General features: G+C 36.8%; 1 protein-coding gene across 6 annotated transcripts; it reads right to left on the bottom strand.

Moving 5' to 3' along the window:
* Positions 1–364: 364 nt before the first annotated feature.
* ECD (ecdysoneless cell cycle regulator) lies at positions 365–25,105 on the bottom strand. 6 transcript variants are annotated; one of them, XM_087432033.1, is made up of 14 exons: positions 24,893–25,105; positions 23,424–23,641; positions 20,254–20,371; positions 17,993–18,080; positions 17,698–17,876; positions 16,680–16,872; positions 15,992–16,120; positions 14,201–14,329; positions 12,285–12,370; positions 6,081–6,187; positions 5,763–5,946; positions 4,416–4,483; positions 2,889–3,103; positions 365–609 (listed from the first exon to the last, which is right to left on the bottom strand). In XM_087432033.1, the coding sequence occupies exons 2-14, from the start codon at positions 23,626–23,628 to the stop codon at positions 523–525; spliced, it is 1,788 nt and encodes a 595-aa protein (XP_087288159.1). In that variant the 5' UTR covers positions 23,629–23,641; positions 24,893–25,105; the 3' UTR covers positions 365–522. The 6 variants fall into 6 exon arrangements, with proteins under 6 accessions (XP_087288159.1, XP_014640360.2, XP_004427041.2 ...); XM_014784874.2 differs by lacking the exon at positions 365–609 and adding an exon at positions 666–951 and having other exon boundaries at positions 24,893–25,103; XM_004426984.2 differs by lacking the exons at positions 365–609; positions 24,893–25,105 and adding exons at positions 666–951; positions 24,695–24,885.
* Between the last annotated feature and the right edge of the window lie 9 nt (positions 25,106–25,114).

Here is a 25,114-nt window from a genome sequence, read left to right as displayed (position 1 = left end):
GCTTTTGGATTAATGTGTTGTTTTGGAAAAGAAAAGATGCAAGTGGCTAACAGGAGGAGCTGCAACATTGAACTTTGTTTCCCAACAGTGAATGGAACAAGGTCTTTGCTTCTTAGAGCTCCAAGGATATCTGAAAGCTGAGGCAGAAGTGGTCAGGGTCCAGATACTGAAAAATGGCAGATAAATAAAAGAAACTTTGGTATAGGGCTTAGCTGGCTGGAGAGGCAATGAGTTTTGAAGGTGCTAAGGATAAAAAGAACCCACTGGGTCCATGAAGTAGAATAGCAAAAATAGGTAAAACGTTAAAACAAATGTATTTGTCAGCAGAGTGAGCCTGGCTCAAGGTCAACACGGGGAACTGAAATAAAAAAGCAACTGACTCATTCTTTATTTTTGCCTATCTACTTTCCTTTCTCTACCCAACATTTAATTCTCAACAAAGATGAACAATGTCCTAAACACGGAGTGTGTAAATCTCATCTCGGGCTATCCGGAGGCTTGATTCTCTCTCTTCTGCCAACTTCAAAACCTTGTGTGAACCCCAGAGTTGAGATCACAAAGACTTGTGCCGAGAGGGCAACATTTGGGGCTCATAGAGGAGAAGTCAATCTGTGAAAGTTGTAATGAAGAAACATTTTTACTAAATGAGTAATCTAAACTAGAAATGAGCATAATCAGAATCAATATTTATTTAAGAAGGAAAAAGAGAGGCTAGGTTTGCTGGTTATTCGTTGGCTTTCTGGTGGATCTATGATCAGTGTTGTCAGGTAGCTGCACTCCCATGCTTTGTAGAAGGTTGGAAGCAGGTCCTGCCAATCCAGCTTGGGAACTATAGGATTCCAGTATATTTGAAACCAGGTTCAGGTCTACATCCACTGGTGTCATAATAGATCCTCCTGCACCAGAATCTTCCTCATCTGAATTGTTATTGGTAGTCTGGGATAGAGGTTCCTTATTCATGAAGGGAAAAGAAAATCATGGGATAATATGCCATTAGGTTGGATGGTAGTTAACAATAAAAAGCTAACTAAACAGGGCTGGCCCCGTGGCTTAGCGGTTAAGTGCGCGCGCTCCGCTGCTGGCGGCCCAGGTTCGGATCCCAGGCGCGCGCCGACGCACCACTTCTCAGGCCGTGCTGAGGCCGCATCCCACATACAACAACTAGAAGGATGTGCAGCTATGACATACAACTATCTACTGGGGCTTTGGGGGAAAAATAAATCAATAAAATAAAATTATTTTAAAAAAAAAGCTAACTAAGCAACAATGTAAAACTGAATTCCAAATTAAAAAGGAAATTTCTTTTCCTTCTTGAAAGTAAAAACGAAGTCTAATAAACTATGTAATTTAACACATGTATTAATATTTGGTTCCAAAGATGATAATACACTTCTTCCTAGGGAAAGTTTCTACAAATTGAAAGGATTTATTCCCTATTTTGAAATAGTGCAAAGGAGATAACCAGGGTTAAGAAGGTACATTTATAGCTTGCCTAAGATTCATTATTTAAAAATAATGAACATTAAAAAAAAGAATCTAAATTTTTCTCTAAATGAAAGATTCCTTGTTTTCCCCCAATGAAAAAACTTCAAGTGAGGTCTAACCACAAAGACTCTGAATTGTTACTTGAGCCTCTGATTTCACAGGCTGGGAAAAGGATTTGAAAGATTGCAGCTTGATCTTTAGACCTTTATATCTTTGCTATTCAAAGTGTGGTCCATGGACCAGCAGCACGTGCACTGCTTGGGAGCTTGTCAGAAATGTAAAATCTCAGACCTTGCCCCCGACATACTTAACCAGAATCTATATTTTAACAAGATCTTTAGGTGATTCATATTCACATTAAAATTTAAGAAAAACTGCTTTAAATAAATCTAATGTATGGTTTCTATTAGGTTTTCACAATACTGGAAGTGAATATAGTTTAATTTTTATTTTCTGCTGAGGAAGATTCACCCTGAGCTAACATCTGTTGCCAATCCTCCTCTTTTTTTGGCTTGAGGAAGATTAGCCCTAAGCTAACATTGGTGCCAATCTTCCTCTATCTTTTTGTATGTGGGACACCTCCACAACATGGCTGGTGAATGGAGTAGGTCCACACCTGGGATGTGAACCCATGAACCCGGGCCGCCGAAGTGGAGCGTGTGGAACCTTAACCACTCGGCCATGGGGCCAAGCCCAGTGAATATAGTTTTAAATGTGGTTTAGATGATCAAAGCAAGGGGAACAACATTAATTAAGGGCCCATTATGGGTTTTACTGTTGTCTCATTTGGTTCTTATGTTAATTCTGTGGTATGGGGATTACTGGTTAATGGATACATTCACAGTGGATAGCTGAGCTGGATTTTAAACCCTAATCCATGAGACTCCAGGGTCCATTCTCTTTTCATAATGTCTCTGTCTAGAGTTAGACAGTGTTGGTATAAAAACTAGGATAAAAACATTAGTGGAAGATGAATTCTAAATTTGGCTCTAAAATAGGAAAACATTCAAAACAAACACTATTAAGACTTGAAAATTATTTGGATATTTAAGATCCTTTCTCTTTTTTTTTAAATTGATTTAAACTGTTCGTAGTAGTATGCAACCACATATTAATGTGAATACATCATATGACTTCTTATTTTAAATCCTGATAGATAACAGAATAAGAAATATAATCAAGCTTATGTTTAGGAAAAAAAAGTTAATAATCCTTCATCCTACCAGAGTTAGGAAAAAATTAACATTCTTATTTACTTCAAATCAAAAAATCAAATTCATCACAAAAAAAACTATCACAAATCAAAAAAAAAAAGAAAAAGAAAAGAAAAACTAACATAAATATGGTTTTAGCTATCCTTTGTAATAGACTCAGAAAGGAAAAGAGGTTAAACACAGACATACCATTTGCTTCTGGGTAGTGAAACTCTTGCCAATGCTGGTACATGCCAGTTCCTGGTCCATCTGGGCCATGTATGACTTGAGATCATCAAGAGTTCCTTTTACAGATGCTTCTTTCCCGGGCTCTTGTGTTTCAAGATCCAAGTCATCATCACTATCTAAACATTCAAAGTCATCTTCATCCAGATCATCAGAGTCTGACTCATGAGGCCTGGGCCCTAAACAGACCCCAACACAGAAAGCGCCACTTGGTAAATTTTTTTTGACTGATTACACCTCTCAAAAGAATTAGAATATTATCTGCAGAAAAAAACCAATATACATAGGCAAACAACTTCACAAAAATCCCTTCCAGAAAATGGTATTACTGGCAGATATTTGCAGAAAAGTACACAGACTAAGCTGAAAGAGTCACCTTTTTTTTTTTATGTGAATTTAATTAATTAAATTTTTTTACTTAAAAACTAAAAAAACTACATAACACATGAATACATTTTGATGCAAACATTCAAGCCATGCAGAATTATTGTCTCACATCTCACTCTTTCCAGAGTTAAGAATCTTTTAACAGTTTGCTGGGTATCCAGACCTTTATCTATCCAGTTCTGTACATATATATATAAACATAATTTTTTTTTAAACATAGATATACATATTGAACTATGGTTTGCTTTTCCACTTGTTTATATGTCTTGGAGGTCCTTCTCTGTCAAAACCTATAGATGGACTTCAATCTTCACTAAAGCTGCACAGTATTACAAAATATGGATGCACTATGATTTATTTAACCATTTGCCTCTTGGTGGACATCTGGGATATTCCATTTTTTTGCCACTACAATGCTGCAATCACCATCTTGGCACATATATCTTTTTCACAGAGTAAACTCCTAGAAATGAAATTGCTAAGGCAAAGGTTATGAACATTCTAGAGTACCAAACTGCCCTGTGAAAAGACGACTTAACACTTCTACCCCACCCGCCCAGTTGGAGACTGCTCATTTCTCCAACCCTTGAGAAAACTGATTATTATCAATCTTTTAAATTTTTGCCAATATTACGGGAAAAAAATGTCCTTATTTTTATTGTGTATTTACTTGCTTACTAGAAACAGTTAACTATTTAAAAATATTTATTGACTATTTTTATATTTCTTCTTCAAGGCACTGCCTATTTATATCTTTTGTTGATTTTTTTATTGTGCTATTTGTCTTTTTATTATTAGTGTGTAAGTGCATTAAGTCTAAAAGAGAAAAAACAACATAATGTGGGATCCAAGGTAAAACCCTATCTAAACACAGAGCATTCACTCACTCAACAAATATTTAACGAGCAGCTACAATGTCAGGCACTGAGCTAGGCATCCTCTGCAAAATCATTCAATAGGGCAGTAATTTATGGTTGAAAGCAAGTCAAAATCATGAAGAGAAAGCAATATCTTGACTCCAAGAAATCCAATGCTCCAATGCTCTAACATATAGCCATACTACTTACGTTTCAAAATGAAAATAAACATCACACTGTAACTTACCTAAAATTTTATCAAAATAATTAAGAAAAGAATCTGCGTCAAAAGTGATTGGAGCCTCAGAAGCTTCTCTGCAAGATTAAAGGAAAAAGGCAATTTATCCCGAACACAACTCTTTGAAATTTTTTCTAAAGTGGTGCCATTCTTAGGAACACTACCAGAGATATAATCTCAAAAGAAGCACAGCAAGAAAAATTATAGTTTAAATTAAAAAAATCCCGACGCTTACTGATCTTGCAGGGCAAAAGAAATGGGGAAGACTGATGAAATAAAAGTAAAAATTGCACTTCGTTTATGAACATTTAACTTATGCTGATTTAAGGACCTATCCACCCTCCACCTCCCACAAGATATATCTAGCATTAGCAAAAGAAGTTATTTATCTAAGTTAATTTAAATAAAGTCTATCTCTTTAGAAACCAAATCTTCAAAAATAAATAAGAACCTTCCTTTATCCCTGCTTTCTTTTTTTTTTCTTTTTTTGTGAGGAAGATCAGCCCTGAGCTAACATTCATGCTAATCCTCCTCTTTTTGCTGAGAAAGACTGGCTCTGAGCTAACATCTACTGCCAATCCTTCTCCTTTTTTTCCCCAAAGCCCCAGTAGATAGTTGTGTGTCATAGTTGCACATCCTTCTAGTTGCTGTATGTGGGATACCGCCTCAGCATGGCTGGAGAAGCGGTGCATTGGTGCGCGCCCGGGATCCGAACCTGGGCCGCCAGTAGTGGAGCGAACACACTTAACTGCTAAGCCACAGGGACGGCCCCTATCCCTGCTTTCTTAAAGAGAGGATATTGAACGTAAATTGTAATCTTTTCATGAGGTTCTCAAACATCAACGCTATTAAAGACCTAGTTGCTGTGCAAGTAACAGTTCCATCTACCTTTTTTCCCTATTACTTGCTAAATGTAGTTTCCCATTTCTTCTGTTATTATTTCTTCCTCTGATGAACCCTTTTATCCCCCTCTTTTGAGTTTGAAGCTTCCAATCTGTTTGTGCGTGGGAGAGCAGAAGTCTGAGCTTGCTGAGAGCTAGATGTTAGGAGTCCATAAGGTTCTGAGTAAAAATCTAAAGAGTAAAGTACATGGTTGCCCTGCATAGCCCTGGGATAGTGGCTTTTAGATCTGTTGAGTGGTCTGTCTGGCTTACTTTGAGGATCACAGAGGATCAGGTCACTAGAAATCTGACTCTAGATAAGTAGGTTATCATGGTACTAGACACCAAAAGAGGGAAACAAAGCAGTACGAATAGTTTACTGAAAAAAAAAAAAAAGAGTAGAAGTGGCAATGACTGGATGACTTCAACACTTGGGTTATAACTATTTAGATATTTATACTTTAATACAAATTACCGAGGCAGCTCTGCTCCTTTGTGGGTTGAGACTTTAGATATGAAAGCTTTCATGCTCTCTGAGACTTGAGTTAAGTCATAGTTCTCCTTCTCCCCCTTGGAAATGGGCTCTGGTTCTTTTTTGCCAGCAGCTTCCTGCAGTACCTGGTCCAGCTGATCTGGTGAGAGGTCTAACCACTGGTCATCTGAAAAAGAAGAAAGCATGATACTGCCATACTACACTCACATGACAGGTACTCTCAGGCTAGCACCCCATGAAATTTAGTGGAATGTTTTAATTCTTTCTAACCCTTCTGCTCTATCCTGGTCCATCACTTACCATCTTCTGGGGGAAGATTAGCTTCTTCTTTCTTAAGCTCTTCTAAATCAAATGGTATTGTCTGTAATAAGGTTAAGATTTCTTCACCTGGGCTCATAGCAAGAGAGCTATAAAAAATAAAAGACACGGGTATTCTTTTATAAGAGAGATCAGAATAATAATCACAAAAACATAGTATTTTAAAGTTGGAAGGGATTATCTAGCCTAATTTTTTTTGTTTGTTTTTTTGTTTTGCATTTATTTTTGTTTATTGCAGTAACATTGGTTTATAACATTGTAAAAATTTCAGGTGTACATCATTATACTTCTATTTCTGCATAGATTACATCATGTTCACCACCAAAATACTAATTACAACCCATCACCACACACATGTACCGAATTATCCCTTTCACCCTCCTCCCTCCCCCCCTTCCCCTCTGGTTTGTTTTTAAAAATTTATTTTAGGAGACAGACCCCTTGTTCTCAAGTAAAATTTCACCAGGAACTCTGAAATACAAAAGAGCTCAAAGAAAAACTGCTTTGTACAGCAAAGGAAACCATCAACAAAATGAAAAGGCAACCTACAGAATGGGAGAAAATATTTGCAAACCATATATCTGACAAGGGGTTAATCTCCAAAATATATAAAGAACTCGTATGACTCCAAACAAAAACCAAACAATTCGATTAAAAAATGGGCAAAGGAACTGAACAGACATTTTTCCAAAGAAGACATACAAACAGCCAAGAGGTACAAGAAAAGGTGCTCAACATCACTCATCATCAGGGAAATGCAAATCAAAACCACAATGAGATATCACCTCACAATGAGCTGTTAGAATGGCTATCATCAAATAGACAAGAGAGACCAAGTGTTGGTGAGGACACGGAGAAAAGGGAATCCTTGTACACTGTTGGTGGGAATGTAAATTGGTATAGACACTATGGAAAACTAGTATGGAGGTTCCGCAAAAAATTAAAAATATAGCAATCATATGACCCAGCAATCCCACTTCTGGGTACGTATCCAAAGGATATGAAAACAGGATATCGAAGAGATATCTGCACTCCCATGTTCACTGCAGCATTATTCACAATAGCTAAGATATGGAAACAACCTAAGTGTCCATCAACAGATGAATGGATAAAGAAGATGTGGTATATACATACAATGGAATATTATTCAGTCATGAGAAAGAAGGAAATCCTGCCATTTGTGACAACATATCAGATGTGCACCTTGAGAGCATTATGCTAAGTGGAATAAGCCAGATAGAGAAAGAGAAATACTGCATATATCACTTACATGTGGAATCTAAAAAAAAAAGTCAAACTCACAGAAACGGAGAATAGAAAAGTGGTTGCCAGGGACTAGGGGGTGAGGGAAAAATGGACAGGTTGTGTAAAAGGGTACAAATTTTCAGCTGTAAGATGAATATAGTCCAAGGATCTAATGTAAAACATAATGTAAATACATTTTCTTATTTAGTCCTCTAATTACTATTATGAAGAAGTAATGATCCTGTTTTACAGATGAGAAAACCAGAGTCCACTGAAATTCTATAATTTTTGCAAGGTCATTTAGTTGGACAGAACAAAGTCTTGAAATCAAGTCTTCTGATCCTATTTTGTGCTCCTCCTATTATAAACTGACGAGGAAATATACATGGAGATTATTTATATGACGAGTGAGTTATTTTATGATAGTGATGGGACATATAAATTGATGAAACTCTGTCCGAACTATTTAGAATGGAGCAAATCAAGTTATATAATGGACTTTAGTTCATTTAATAAACATTTGCATAATTTGCTAAATCATGTAGGTGATAGGAAATTGTCCCTACTCTATATCACGTAAATGTTACTAGGAGAGAGAAAAGAAATATACAAATAATCATAATAAATTACAAAACATAAAGTCGTGCAGGAATACCAAATGCTATGAAGAGTCATAGGAGAAGGTAATTACATTCATTGGGGTGGGGGAAGAGAAGTTAAAGAGAGAGAGAATGGAAATAGTTGAGTTAAGCCTTAAAGAATGGGGAGGATTTTGACAGGTAAGATAGGGTAGAGAAACTTTAGGCAAGGGGAAAAATAAGCATTTGTATGGAGGAAGGGAAGTGAGGAACATGTTCAGAGAGCAAATGGCGTTCAGTTTGGCTTAAGCATGGAAGGCAAGGCTGAACAGATCGCCTGGGATAAGAGCACAGTGAGCCTGAAATGGCTAAGAAGTTTGGACTCAATGAAATAAGCAGTGGGTGATCACTGATGGCTTGTTATTTTTAATTTTTGTTTTAAGAGATTTAAATAATATAGACAAGTCCAAAAGATAACATAAGAAATGTCCATATCCCTACCACTCAGGATTATAATATTGTTATATTTACTTTGTCTAAATATATGATTACATTTACAGATTTAACACAAAAAATTAAACTAGTAACAAGTGAATGCATTTTTTTTTTTTTTTTGTGAGGAGATCAGCCCTGTGCTAACATCCGCCAATCCTCCTCTTTTTTTTTGCTGAGGAAGACGGCCCTGGGCTAACATCTGTGCCCATCTTCCTCCACTTTATATGGGACGCCGCCACAGCATGGCTTGCCAAGCAGTGCATCGGTGCGCGCCCAGGATCCGAACCAGCGAACCCTGGGCCGCTGCAGCGGAGCGCGCGCACTTAACCGCTTGCGCCACCGGGCCGGCCCCTGAATGCACTTTAAAAAAAACATTATAGATAAAGATAATGTTTCCTTTGATGACCAACACTACCAGTTCCAATCATTCCCATTTTGCCCAGAGGTGACTGCTCTCACAAGTATCCTTCTGGGCCACTGGAATGTTATTCCCCTAAATGTCTGTATGCTTCATTCCCTCACTTCATTCAGGTCTCTTCTCAAAGAAAACCTCCTTGGAAAGGCCTCCTTGATCAACCTATCTAGAATAGCAGCCTCTACCCCTCTCTCCCCATACACTGTTTTTTTTCTCAAAGCACTTATCACCATCTAACATATATTATGGTTTATTGTCTTTCTCCTACACTAGCATGTAAGCTCGATAAGGGCAGGGAGACTTAGTTCACTCACTACAACACTTAGGTGTTGTATCCCCAGTGCCTGGAAGAGGGCCTGGCACATAGAAGATACTCAATAAATATCTGCTGAATGAATGAATATATATATCTATAAATAGTATATGGTATTTTTACATGTATAGCATCCGTACCGTACATATTTACAACCTGCTTTTTTCACTCAGCATTATGTTTTTGAAATATATTAATTTAGATCAGTGGTTTTCAACTGGGGACAATTTTGTGCCCCAGAGCACATCTGGCAATGTCTGGTGACATTTTTCGTTGTCATAATTGGGGGGTGGGTAGTCCTACTGGCATTTACTGGGTAGAGGCCAAAAATGCTGCTAAACATCCTACAGTGCACAGGACAGTCTCCCACAACAAATTATGTGGTCCAAAATGTCAACAGTGCTGAGGCTGAGAAATCCTGAATTAGGTTTATGTATATTTAGCTAATCTCTGGTTAACAAATGGATAGTAGTCTATCGCATAAATACACTGCAATTCATTTATCTACTATTGATGGACACAGATTGTAATTTTTCACTATTACAATCTCTAACAATTTTTAGGAAAGGGGAGTGACACGATTAAAGACATATTTCAAGCAGATTCTCCTGGCTCTAACAGTTGAATTGGAAGAGAAGAGTTACTAGAGGTTGAGAAACAAGTTAGGTATTGCCATAGTTCAAGAAATAAGTAACTAGAATAGCTGGGTAGTAAGAAAGAATAATGCAAGACACAAGATAATAACCAGGATCTAGGGACTGGATCCAAGGAGAGCCAGGAGGTCTGGGTAATAAGGAGGATGGTGATACTATTAAAAGACAGTGGGAAACAGTCTATGATATTAAAAGACAGTGGGGAATAGTCTATGATATTAATCTGTTAAAAAACAAAAAGAAACATTGAGAATTCAAGAACAGATCTGGAAGGAGAAGTGAGTGTGGTTTTAAACTGTTTAGAAATTATCCCTGGTTTAGGGAATGGGACTCTCTCCTACAACACTAATTAAAATGTTGGACATTTAAGCTATTTGCAATTTTTTCACCAATAGTAAAAATGTTGAGTAAATTATGGTGCATCCATTTGCTGAAATGCTGTACAGCTATTTAAAATATGCTTATGAAGACGTTTTAACGTCATGGGAAAATGTAAGATTATAATGAGTAAAAATTACGGACAGGATACAAAATTTCTATACAATATAAAAATTTGTTAAAAATCAACTGGGTATGGGGGAAAAAAACATCCTGAAAGGCAGTAGATCAAAATGATTATACTGTTTGATTCTATGGTATAAATTGTTTCCTTCTTACATCTTTCTGTATTTGCTGTAATGAATAAATACGCTACTTTTACAGCAATAACAAACTTTATTATTTAAAATGAAGAACGACCCAACCACCAATCTTATTTTGCGGGAGGAGCCCTAACTCTCCTCCACGAGTCTCTCTAATTTTTTTTTTTTTTTTAAAGATTTTATTTATTTATTTTTTCCCCCCAAAACCCCAGTAGATAGTTGTATGTCATAGCTGCACATTCTTCTAGTTGCTGTATGTGGGACGCGGCCTCAGCGTGGCCGGAGAAGCGGTGTGTCGGTGCACGCCCGGGATCCGAACCCGGGCCACCAGCAGCAGAGCGCACGCACTTAACCACTAAGCCACGGGGCCGGCCCTCTCTAATTTCTTAACTTCTCTTGAACCCAAGACGGTAAGGTAACACTTCTAAAAAGGGGAGTGGCCTCCTCGAGGCAAAGTGGAATCATCTGGGGGAGATTCCCCTAACTACCAGGGCCAGCTCCTTTACTCTCTTCTCTATCCCAAGTTTTCAATGATACTTTAAGAAGGCATTCTCTTTTCCACCAGTTACTGCCATGAAACTGATGGGAATGAGACAAAGGCGCCCCTAAGACACTTATGAAAGTAAGGACTGCTGTCAAGTCATTACCATCTCACAGACAACTCACTTTAGAGTTCTTTCAGCATCAACTTTGCTACATGCAGTCTTCAAAGAACATTTATTATACAAATGTGTGGTGTTTGAGATGTTGGCAAAATGACCGGGCTTCAAAACCAGATCAGTTTGACTGAAAAAAAAGCCCAACAACAAAACAAAAAACATACTCACACACAACTTGGGACCTTTTAAACATAACACACACAAAGCTATTTCTTTCATGTTATTTAATAGCTTTAAGCATCTCAAATTCAATTTTGCAAACATAAATTGAATTTTTTGCAATACTCAAATTCTAACCTTTGATTCCTCAGCCCAGTAAGACTTTCTGCTTGAGCTCTATTTTCCTTGTACCATACTGACTAGGAAGTGCCCTCAGGGGACGAGACAGATAAATGTGGACCTCATCCATTGTGATTTTCTTCTTTCAAGGGTGCTATTCTCTCCAATTTTTGCCTGCTTTTGTTGTTCTACAGTGTCTTCAAATAATTGTTTTTTATAGCTGCAATTGGCAGGGGGTTAGTCTGACATGTTACTCCACCATTACCAGAACTGAAACAACTTTTTTAAATTTTAAAGGGGTACCATTTCCTTCCAACTCGGTGTTCATTTCTTTCTCCCCCCAGGAAATGTATGGCAGGTTAGAATGATTTCATTTGGAAGCTGAATGCCTGCTTCATCCTTTGTTTCAGACTCACCTAAAATAGCTCAACACAGCCCAGAACTCCTATAGGAATTAAGCACATAGCTCAATACCAGACTGCCTGAGTTCAAATTGTAGGTCTGTCATATATTAGCTGTGTGCCCTTCAGCAAACTACATAATCTCTCCTGGCTGTAATCTTCTCAGCTGTAAATAGGGAACAATAATAATCATACTTATTTCACAGGGCTGTAAGAGGGACTAAACGAGTTAAAGTGGCCTATGCTTTGTAAGTACTCAATAAATGTTAGCTGTTATGTGATGATGATGACGATCAAGATGATGATGATGATAGCTGCCAGTGCCAGTGATCTTCTGTAGCAACACCTCCTCTCCCTCAACACCAGCTCCTTCAGTAGTCGTGATCTTTGCCATTAACTGTTTAAATATGGAAACTCCAAGTTCTGCAACTATCTCAAGAGTGAGTAACTTCTTAACTTTTGGCAAGTTGCCACTCTGTTGCCATGTTTAAGTAGTGATAAACTCACCTTTCTGGCCGGTTTACTGAGAGTTGGAAGTAGTTCTTTGCCATTTCTAGCCTTTCTTGGTACTGAGCAGAACCTTCTATCAGTTCCTAAAAAATAATAATGGCCTATCAGAACATTATTTACATGGTGTCATTAAAATAACCTGCTCACCAGCAACTCTCAGGGACGCAGGGTATAATATAATATATTGTTCAGGAATCATGAGGCCTAAGTCCTAGTCCCTGTTTTGTCATTAATGTACCTGTTTGGGTTCCAGTTTTTTCAAATAAGGGGACTAAGTTAGATGTAGAGGTTCCTAATCCTTTTCACCAGTAAGGGCTTCTTTCCAATTTGGAAGGTTTTCTACCATTTTTTATTATTTAATTAGTTATTAAGAAATAATTGATTAACTAGTAATTAATTTATAAAACAAAGTACAAGTAGAACCAAAAAACAGCATAATCTTACCTTAACTATCATTTCTGTTTTTCACATACATGTTTATAGCGGCATTCATACTTAACATTTTACATTCTTTAAAAAATATACTAAAAGCACTTTTCCATATTGCTACACAGTCTTTACAATTTTATTTATTTATTTGTTTCCCCCAAAGCCCCAGTAGACAGTTGTATGTTATAGCTGCACATCCCTCTAGTTGCTGTATGTGGGACACGGCCTCAGCATGGCCGGAGAAGCGGTGCGGCGGTGCGAGCCCTGGATCCAAACCCGGGCCGCCAGCAGTGGAGCGCACGCACTTAACCGCCAAGCCATGGGGCCGGCCCCACAGTCTTTATAATCATCATATTCTTATGGACTTTCCACTTCTTGGATGTTTCCTTAAAATACATTATTCAAAGTGAAGGCTCCGAGTTTGAACCTTTCCATAGCTCTCACACTACCAAATTACTTTCCAGTTAAGGTTCTACCAATTTACAATCAGCACTGTACAGGAGTATTAATTTCACTATACTCTCAACAAATTGAATATCATTCATATACTTTTTTACATACGTGAAAAACAGTCTTTATTATTGTGTTCATATGCATATCTTTACTACTTGTGAGAGTGAATATTTTAAGAGAAATTAACCAGTTGTCTTTTGGAAATTTTTTTTTTTTCTTGTGAGGAAGATTGGTCCTGGGCTAACATCCATACCCCTCTTCCTATACTTTATATATGGGACACCTGCCACAGCATGGCTTGATGAGTGGTGTGTAGGTCCATGCCCAGGATCTGAACCTGCGAACCTCGGGCCACAGAAGCAGAGCACGCGAACCCAACCACTACAGCACCCGGCCAGTCCCTTTTTTTTTTTTAATATTTATTTATTTATTTATTTATTTAGTTAGTTAGTTAGTTAGTGAGGAAGATCAGCCCTGAACTAATATCCACGCCAATCCTCCTCTTTTTGCTGAGGAAGACCAGCCCTGGGCTAACATCCGTGCCCATCTTCCTCCTTTATATGGGACACCGCAACAGCATGACTTGACAAGCGGTCCGGAGGTGCATGCCAGGGATCCCAACCTGCGAACCCTTGGGCCACTGTGCGAACCCTCACGCCACCACAGCGGAGCGCGTGCACTTAACTGCTATGCCACGGGGCTGGCCTCGGGGCCGACCCCTTTTTGTAATTTTTTAAATGTCTTTGCTAATTTTTCTATTTGGTGTCTTCATGTTTGCTTTACAGATTTTGCGCAAGTTGTTCATCTGATACAAGTAATAACTTTTATCACTTTATATAAATGTCATTAATTTTTCTAAAATACTAGAAACAGCTCATAGACACCCCGTCATTACCACTGAACTGGAATAGTCCCTTTGAACTGTAGCTCCCATAATTATGTTACACATTAAATATGAACCATAGGACTTCAAATCACTGGCTTGATTTTCCCTGGATTGTACAATTTTAAAAATGCATTGCAAATCTCACCTTAAAGTAATCATTCTTTTTCAGACTTTCAAGGAAGCCAGCCCAGAGTGGTGAGGTAGTAATGAGGGCTTTCTTGGAGTCAGAAAAATGTGGGCTACATTTGGAGCATAAGATCTCAAATCCGTGAGCCTACATGGAATAGATAGAATTTTTATTATTAGAGTACTTTCTTTCCATCCAGCCAGACTCAAGAACTCAAGGTGAATGGACACATGGGCATGTGAACATTTATGATACTTTTTGAATTTTATGAAAAATTTGCCTTTATTTCCAAGTTTCTTAAATTCTATAGATTATTAAAAACTTTAATGGGAAAGAGAATAATACAAAACAAAGATGCTTGTTCTCTTCAAAGAGATTTCTTTTCTTGCTAATTACAAAACCAGAAATTTAAACTCATTTCTTGTTTGTTAAAAAAAGGCTTGCAAAAGATTTCTTGCCTAACAGAAATTATAAAGGAATTGAGCATGGTTTCAGACATAGTAAAGGGAGGGAATCACTTCATTTTAAGAGTCCTTTCATTAAAAAATATAATAAATGCACATGGCAAAATAATTCAAACAGGGGGTTCCCTGATCACTCTAGAGGAAACTACTGTTACCAATTTCTTGTATATCTTTTCAGAAGTAATCTATGCACTCAAGCAGGTACGTGTGTGTCTGGGTATTTACATCCTCCTACTCCATCCCTTTTGTCACTCTATGGCAATATACACACTATTCTGAACCTTGCTTTTTCACTTAGTCATATGCCTTGGAGATCATTTCACATAAAAATTTATCCATCTCACTTCCTGGATAAACCATAATTTATCTAGCTATTCTCCTATATTTAGGTAGTTTCCAATCTTTTGCTGCTGCAAACAATGCTGTCATGAGTATCCTCGTATGTCTTTGTGCACGTGCAAAATATACGGAGGATAAATTTCTAGAAGTGAAAATGCTGAGCAGAAGAGTCTGCATTTTAATGTTGATGGATATTGACAAATTGTTCTGAGACTGAATCAATTTATATTTCTATCAATAATGTTTGAGAGTATCTCTTTCTCTATATATTTTCACCAATCCAGTACATATTATCAAACTTTTGGATTACTCGCCAATCAAATGGTTAAAAAACACTATTTTGTAGCTTTAAATTGCATTTCTTTTATTATGAGCAAGGGTCAACATTTGTCATACATTTAAACTAAAAATCATTTGTGTTTCCTTTTCTGTGAACTATCTGTTTATGGTTTCTGAACATTTTTTTACTAACTGAGTAGTAGTATTTTTTTCATATTGACTTGTATATTAGAGAAATCAGCTCTTTGTCATTTAAATTGCAAATATAATACTTTTTCCAGGTTTACTATCTTCTGATTTTATGGGGTTTTTCTTTCCCACATAGAAATGCTTAATTTTTACATAATCAAATTTATCACTCTTTTCTTTCATAACTTTTGGTTTCAAGTTATGCTTTAGAAAGTCCTTTCCTACTCAGATATTCAAAAGTGCTCCTGTGTTTTCTTTCAAATTTTATGGTTTCAATTTTTTAATTTAAATATTTGGTCCAAAAGGAATTTATTTTGGTAAAGGTGTGATGGAATCGACTTTAATTTTTCAGATGGCTTCACAGTTGTTCTATCATCATTTACTGAATAATCTATTTTTCCTTCTTATTTTAAACGCCACATTTTACTACATTCTCATGTAAATAGAGTGTACTTCTAGACTTTCTATGCTGTGCCATTATTCTGCTAAGAGCCCTTTTACATAAAGAAAGAAATAAAATTTTCTGGTTCAACATTACCAACTTCATGCCCAATTCATGGGCTCGGTATTGGGGATGAGATGGAGGAGGCAGCTTGTATCCACTCCGCCGGTCTGGCACAAACCTTTGCTGCACCAACTGGGCATACAGACATTTAGTGAAAGTGACCTGGACAGGGACATAAAATACAAGAGTCTTTTCCTAAAATTAAAAACTTGAATATCATTTCATAGTTAATAACTTCATGTATGAGCTTCATATTCATATGAAATGAAAAGGTCTGACCTATTCATTGCCTACATTTTTTAGTAACAGCTTTATGGAGATATAATTCACATACTATAAAATTTACCTTCACTGTCTACCTTTTAGTTATCACTAATGGAATTCTTATCATTAGTTACATTATATGGCAATTTTGTTGGGTAGGAGAGAAAGAATAATTCTTAATTCTCTGGAAGAAATGAAATGTTTTATTGTTAAGAAGGAAGCAATTATTCAAATAGGGAAAATATGGTCAGAAATAACTAGGAAATATTGACATACAAAATAGAGAGTAAGGTCTCTTAAAATCTTCCTCCACTGGATGGGAGAAAAGAAAAAGGAAAAAATATATATATAAACTTGCTATGAGGAGATAGAATATTTCCAATTTTTTCTAGTGAACAATCAAAGTTCAAATCTCTTTCCAGTAAGAGAAACTCAATGACCAAGAGAGATATCTTACCGATGTCATTATTCGTGTTTCAGGCAAGAATGTCTTGAAAATACGACAGGCTCGCAGGTCAGTGGGGTCCCGTAGGTAAAATGCCTGGACTCCTGCAGCCACCAATCTGGGGCGCTGCTTTAGCACTGCCGCAATGCTGGCTGGAAGGAAGCAGTGTGCTCGATGAAGGGAGGCTTGAATTTTTTCTGGATATCTGTGACAGGTAACACAATTACTTTTATTTTATGATATGTAAATACCTAAAATTCCTATACTATTTATTTCCCCCTTAACATCTTGTCTTGGTTTATGAAGAGTGAGATGTAGAAAGTGACAAGAGAGGTAAAGACAAAGATATAGTATGCACTGCAGGAAAGAAGAGAGGGAAAGAGAAAAAGTGGGAAGAAATGAAAAATAAAGAAAAGGGATTAACACGGCTCAATAAAAACAAAACAAAAACTCTAATATACTTTGGAACAAAAATAAAATCAGACATTATTCTTCAAAGAAAATAGTACAAAGTATACTGAAACAAATCTAAAAGAGATTTTTAATATTGTTAAGACCTGAATGGCACTAAACATTTAATAGATACTCAAATTTGAATGGGTGAACTAATGTTATTGGGGTAATGCCTTCGCTTCTGAATAGAGCCTAAAGTGTTCCATATAGGTGAAAGAATCCCATACATAGCCCCAGAACCACAGAAAAAACCTGAGTACATTGTGCTCCCTTAGGTTTTCATTTCTAAAGATTTCAAAATTTTTATCTATGGATATAGATAACACTTAGCCACAATATCTAAAGTAAATAAATGCAAAAATATTGGACAACACTTTTGAATGAGAATTAAAAGATACGTCTGTTTCTTGATTTTAAAATACATAAGTTTAATTTGTTAGTCAATTTCATAAAGGATGAAGACAGAATGAAAATTAGCAATAATCTAGGTGAAAGAAATTCTACATTCAATGACAGACTTCAGCTGCACTAAATTAAAAGGCTCCTTGGACAGCAATGAAAGTGTTACTTTTCTTACCCTTTGATGCGCCTATTCACAGCAGCTCGAATAGATTCTGAAGCTACAATTTTTTCTGGGTGTGTTGAGATTATATTCAATGCTTGTGAGATTGTTGGGGGTGTGGTGGGCAACCAGGATGCTGCTCCAGGTTTTCTTGGTGCAGGAATAATGCACAACTCCCCATGGTGGAAAAACACCTGCAAAATGATACGTTTTAATTTTCATACCATGCACTGACAAACTCTAGGTACATATGAAAAATTCTGCAACATGATTTCATCACTGTAAATTTTCCAAACTGCGGTTTACTTACCCTATTGGCACTATTATCAGGATCCAACCATTTAGGGAGAAAGTCAGCAGCTTCTATTAACAAAAATTCACCATCATTGTCTTCAATCCTAATACAAAAGAAGTTCCAATTCTGCATAAAAAAAGCACATATTTGCTAATAATCAAAACAGATTTATTCTAATACATTTTTCCTTCATCTTAGTAAATATCTGAGTATGTACTATGTGTAGATTGCTATAATAAAGCAAAATGTTTAAGATACCATTAAGCACTGAGGGAGACTATAAGATGGTAAGGAACCGGAGGGAGATAAGGAGAGAAAATAAGTACGTAAATAAATAACAGTAGACAAAAATATGAAAAATATACAAAGTACTATAGGGTTTCAAAACAAAAAATAATCACATACAGCCAAGATTAGGAAAGCCTTTGTGGAGGAGGTATTATTTGGGCCTTGAAAGATAATTCTGTTTTGCCTCGTTTGCATCACTTTTTTAAAATTTAAATTTCTGAATAGATAATACAGTCACATGGTTAAAACTTTAAAAAAATACACAAAAAGTTACACAATGAAAAATCTCCTTCCTACTTTTGTCCCTGTATGCCCAACTCCTACCCTTCCACCATTGCTATTTCTTATTTATACTTCTGGAGTTTGCTTATGCATAATCTAGCTAATAGAAATATAAATTCTTATTTTCTCCTCTTGTCACACAAAAGGTAGCATATTATACACAACGTTCTAGGTTTTTCCACTTTTAATGGGTAGAGATATAGAGAGAAAAGGAGAGATGTTCTCGGGAGAGGGAATAGCATAAGCAAAACTACGGGGTGGCAACTTAAGGTGGATATTTGGAGAATGACAACTAGTAAAGAACAAGACTAGAAAAGCATCGTTAATTCATTTTGTGAAGAGCTTTAAATGTTGGCAGAATCAATAAGAATGAGCTTAGTTTTAAAGACAAAAAGAATGAAAGGTTTTAGTGTAGGATAGTAAAATGGTTAGAGCTCTACCTTAAGAATATTAATCTGGCAGAGACATATGAGGAAGAGCTTTTTTCTTTTTCTAATGCTTTTTTAAAAAACTGACAAGATAGTAGATGCCTATTACAGAGCTTTACAGGCTTGCTGTGTAGGTATGACCCATCATTACATAAATATCAGAATCTACACACGAAATGTATTGCCCCCTCCTTATTATCCTTGCAAAGATAGAAACTAATATTTTTGTGTTTGTTCATTTAAAATTCTATCATTTATTAAGAAATTATTGCTAATTATTTTTAGGTGTGGTAACAATAGTATTTAAAATGAGAGTTCTTATCTCTTAGGTTTACATCCTGAAGTATTTAAAGATCAAATGGCATAGAATTGGAGATTTGCTTTAAAATAATCTTGCTATGTGATGGGCGAATAGGATAAGGGTATAGATAAAATAAGAATGACCATGAGTTGGTAATTGTTGAAGCTGGATGATGGGTACACGTGGGTTCATTCTCTACTTTTATGTATGTTTGAAATTTCAATATAATGATAAGTTTTCAAAGTTGTTTTTCTTTTTGTTCTGCTGGGGAAGAGGTTGGATGGCTAGAAGAACATCAGAATTTGGGGACTGAAGAGGAAAACTAGGACATGAGGTAAGTGGATGAAATGTCCTCTGCTGGCATAACTTGGTAATTATAGAAAACTATCAGTTGCCATTTTAAAAACTGAATTAGAATGCAGTGTTATCTACTTTGCTTCTTATACAATTGTTCACTGACTTCTCTCTACATTTCTTCTGTATATGATTTCTCAAAAAAATATAGCTATGGTTTAATAGAGGAAGACACAATAAAGAAATTTGTGAAATATGTATATATATATATATATATATATATGTATATATGTATATGAATGGTATTTTTCTTTTAAGATCCACAGGAAATTTGATGGTGATTACTTCTGGGAAGTCAGAACAGTACATTCTTTTGTATTGTTCGCATTTTGTTTACCATGTGTATTTGTTGTTTCATAATGCGAATAAAAGAAAGAAAACCTAAAATAAGAAGATTTTGTTTGAAATTTTTTGGAGTTGAACTCTCCAATGATACTTTAATTCTTCCTCAAAAAAAGGAAGTCACAAGAGAAAAGGAAGAAAACACAGAAGTCACTTTTAAAATCTATGGCCCAAATTTGTAAAATTTCCACCAGACTACAGAAAAAAATTACTAAATAGATAAAAATGTAGTCAGTTTCAATAACAGAATTCCTTTAGAATTATTAAAGTAACTATAATACCTTGCTACTAACTCTGGAAATTCCTTTGTAACTTGCTTTACTATATAAACGATAAACCATTCATCCTCAATGTTATCCCCAAACTTTGTCATGCCAAACATATGAGCAGGAACACCTCCTAAAAACAAGAGAAAAGCAATCATATTACCAAGTAAATCTGTCAGTGTAAATACAAATACAAATAATCATTCAATTAAACATTCATTGACTGACTATGCTCCAGGTACTATACTGGGAGCTGGGGCTGCAATCCTGAACGAGATATAAGAATCCTACTCTTGAGGAGCTGAGGGTCTAGACAACAGGAGATAGACAACCAAGCTATCTTAAAACAAGATGATGAACAGAGAGGTATGTATGCACTGAGGGCTCCGTGAGCATAAAGGATATGATATCTGAGCTATGCTCATCTGGAGGAATGACCAGAAGTAGGCTTTCCAGAAAGAGAGAACAGCATATGCAAAGGCACAGGGGCATAACAGACAATGGAGTGTTCTGGGAATATTAGGAAGCTAGATTTAGATGGAGCAGAAATTTTCAAACAAGTGCATTATCCAAAAGTACGTAGACTTAAACAACATAGTCTTAAACAACCAATGGATCAAAGAAGAACCCACAAGGAGAATTAGAAAATCTCTTGAGACAAATGAAAACAAAAACACAACATACCAAAACTTATGGGATGCATCAAAGCAGTGCTAAGAGGAAGTTTATAGTTATAAAAGATTTCAAATCAGCAACCTGACAACTTAAGGAACTAGAAAAAGACAACAAACTAAACCAAACCTAGCAGAAGGAAGGAAATAATGAAGAGAGCAGAGATAAATGAAATAGAGAATAGAAAAACATCAACTAGACTGAGTTTGTTTGTTGAAAAAAGTCAACAAAATTGACAAAACATTAGATTAACCAAAAATAAAGAGAGAGAGGACTAAAATACTAAGATCAGAAATGAAAATGGGGATATTACAACCTATGCCACAGAAATAAAAAGGACTATAAGAGAACACTATGAACAACTGTACACCAACAGATTGGATAACCTAGAAGAAATAGGTAAACTCCTAGAAATACACAATGTATCAAGACTGGATGGTGAAGAAATAGAAAATCTGAACAGATCCTTAACTAGCAAGGAAATTGAATTAGTAATCAAAACCTTTCCAACAAAGAAAAGCCCAGGACCAGATGACTTCACCGGAAAATTCTACCAAACATTTAAAGAAGTATTAACATCAATCCTCCTTAAAGTCTTAACAAAAAATTGAAGAGGAGGGGACACTCCCAAACTCACTTTATGAGGCCAGCATTACCCTAATACTAAAGCCAGACAAAGACAACACAACAAACCAATACCCCTGATTAATACTGATGCAGAAATCCTCAAGAAAATAGTAGCAAGCTAAATTCAACAACACATTAAAAGGATTGTACACCATGATCAAGTGAGATTTATGCCCGGAATGCACAGATGGTTTGACATATGAAAATCAATGTAATACACCACATTAACAGAATAAAGGTCAAACAAGTGCATTGTGGAGTGTTTCAAGAGCTGCCACGGCAAAAAAAGGACAGGTGGGAAGAACAGCCCAACCAACTCTTCTTCTCCCCATCGTAGATCTCCCAAGTGTTTTCAACTAGAGAAGCTCCAAAAGAGTGTCTATTTTTATCTACCTTATATATTAAACTTCAATTTGAACTTCATCCAGAAGCAATGGGGAATAGTTGAAGGATATTAGGCAGGAGAGTGACAAGATGAAATTCATGTTTTACAAAGAAACTGGCAACAGTGTGAGAAACTGGAGACAATGGAACCAGAAAGGTTAGTTAGGTAGCTACTTTAGTCTTTCAGATGAAGAGATAAAGAGGGCCTACACTATAGCCAAACAGATGTAGAGAAGGGCGCATATTTTAGGAGTAATCATACTAGGATTTAGTGCCTGACTGAACATGGTGAAGTGAAGAGTTGAGTATGATTTTGAATTACTAACAAGCTTGGATAACTAGATGGATAGCAATGCCATTAAGCAAGACGAGAAAACACTGGATAAAAATGATTTTCTAGAAAAAGATAAGGAGTTGGTTTTGGATGTGCTGTGCTAACGTGACAGTGTTCTTGCCAATAAATATCACATATGTTTCAGTGAACAGGAGCTCGAAAAAATTAAATTAATTAGTAGGGAACACATTTGGCAACTGCTAGCGAAGAGATAACAGATAAGAGCTAGATTGAGAGCCAGACTGATGGTATCACAAGATGTGACTCCTGAACTGAAACAAGACCCCCACATAAGTCACTGCATGAGTAGAGCCTTGATCACCTATCCATGATTCATTTTGGTAAAACTATAAGAAATGATAGGACAAAGTGCCATATTTGGCCAGAGGTCAGATCTCAAGCACCAACAACACAGGGAAGCAGTGAAGAAACCTCAAAATGCTTCTGAATGACAAATAATGGTAATAAAGACCAATTATTTCTCTTTATAAGCAAGGCAGAGCCACTCGTAGATCCCCACCACAACAACTATGTGAAACAAGGCAGCCTACTAAATACATTACCAAGAGTGAGGAATACAGAGTAACAGCTAAGGGAACTATGGTTAAGGAAGCCAGATGCCTGAACCTGTTTAGTCTACATACGTAGATACACTATGGCATAGCAAAGCAATTAAAGTCCAAAAGAAAAGCCATGTTTTAATAATGTTGAGTATGGGCCGGCCCTGTGGCTTGGTGGTTAAGTGCGCGCGCTGCGATGCTGGTGGCCCGGGTTCGGATCCCGGGTGCGCATCGAGGCACCACTTCTCCGTTCATCCTGAGGCCGAGTCCCACATACAGCAACTAGAAGGATGTGCAGCTACGACACACAACTATCCAATGGGGCTTTGGGGGTAAAAAATAAAAATAAATAAAATCTTAATAATGTTGAGTAGATATAATTTCCTAAGGCAATGACTATTAGAAAGTTTTCATCAATATGAATTAAAAAGAATTTTTTTTTACATTTAAGGGATTAACCGAATATAGGCAAGCATCACTAACCTAAAAAGTTCAGGATATAAATCTCCTGACAACACTGAATGAACTATAGACTATTATACATCACTGTTGTCAGAATGACATTGAAAGTCATACATATCAAATCAAAACAAGTAAAAGAGCCTTACCTTTCTCAGGTTTATATTTGAGATTGAAAGGCTGATTCTGCCAGATATAGGGGACCAGCATAGGTGCATACTGGGTCATTATCCTCTCAATATATTTTTGAAGAATCTCTTTGTGTTTTTCTGGGTCTCTTGGTTCATCTGGTATCAGGAATAGGCAGTACTCCACAGAGTCTTCCACTGTAGCAAGCTTCTTATTTTCCTCCATTCTTCTTTGAAAACTACATTTAAAGTTTCAATAATATAAACCCTATAGAATAATGTAGAAGTAATATCCCATTCCCTGAACTATTCTAGTCAATTCCATTGTTTTTCAATATTCAGTTATCCACATACCATCATCATTTTTGCCTTGACCACGTACCAACTATATTAACATTTATTTAATATTATTTTAATGACATTTTTATACTTAAAATAATATTCTTTATACTTAAAATTATGTTAAAGGAACTTTTGATATAATACTGTGAATGGAAATCCAGTATCATATTCCCAATTAACTAATAAGTAAGAATAAAATTTAAAATGTTTGCCCTTGTACTAGCAGTGGTGTAACACATTTTGAGAAACACTGCAATAACATAATTTGTTTAAATACTATCAAAAGTCCCAGTTCTGAGTTGTGTCACTTTGGGCATTTCACTTTCTCTTTCTGGTGCTTTTGCCTTAATTGTGGAATGAGAGTGTTACTCTATCATCTCTAAAATCCTTCCCCAGTTAAAATTTTTATTATTTAAACGCTCTTAAGAGCAATCTCCCTTACTCTTCAGAATTCCAATCTCTGCCTTTTACAAACATTGCATGGCACAGAGGAATTCAAAACTACAAAACATTCACATCCTATCATCTCACTCCAAAATAATCTGCCATGATTCTGTTACCGGACAACAGTTCTAGATCCTATAAGTATCTGTCCTAAATTTGCCCCCTTTTCAGGTCTCAGGGGGTATAGCTCTAGTATATTAAAAGGTGGTAGATATCTCTTTATTTTCTAAGGGTTTCCCTTACAAAAAAAAGTACTAGCTTACTCTTGCTGCCAGATGAGCCTTGGCAAAGAAAGGCCCTGCACTGGATGGTCCACTGTAAGGCAGCAATCCCATTTTGATGCTTACTCGGTTTTCTAACGGGCTAATACAACGAGGTCGAGAAGAACCTGCATCTTCTATGTAGACACTCACTCACCACAGTCTGTCCAAATCATCATTTGGCCTTTCAAACCAGAAGGACAGACAATAATTCTACCCACCCGCACCCCATAATGCCAAGCGCACCCTATTATGAAGAACTTAGTGTCAGAACTGGAAGGGACTTGGAGATCACCCAGGCTTACTCCTCACTGTACAGATGAGAAAACCAGGAGCACAGAAAGAGAAGCCACCGAGCAGCAGAGGCCTGACTTGGAGTCGAGCGCTCTTTACTCAGACTAGGCTCCCTCCTTCCTTCGGACAAAGTGAAGCCGATCCGCTTACGGTTCTAGGGCCTCTCCGGCACGTCTCTGCGGCGGCACTTTTCCTCAGCGCCCCTCACACCGCGTGAGCTGGTCGGTAGCCGCCAAAGCCTGACCCAGGCTGGGGCCAAACACCCGTCTGGGACCTGAGGCCAGCGGCAGCTCGGACAGAAAGTCAGAACCCCGCTCAGCCCCGGAACGCCCGGGGTCTTCACCGCTGAGCGTCGGCGGGAGCATTAGGCGG

This window comes from Ceratotherium simum, chromosome 6 (genome assembly GCF_057802395.1).
Source record: "Ceratotherium simum simum isolate JZ-2026a chromosome 6, ASM5780239v1, whole genome shotgun sequence".
In the NCBI taxonomy this organism is placed as follows: domain Eukaryota; kingdom Metazoa; phylum Chordata; class Mammalia; order Perissodactyla; family Rhinocerotidae; genus Ceratotherium; species Ceratotherium simum.
Note: the sequence above shows the minus strand (reverse complement) of the source record. Positions and strands in the feature narration are given on the sequence as shown.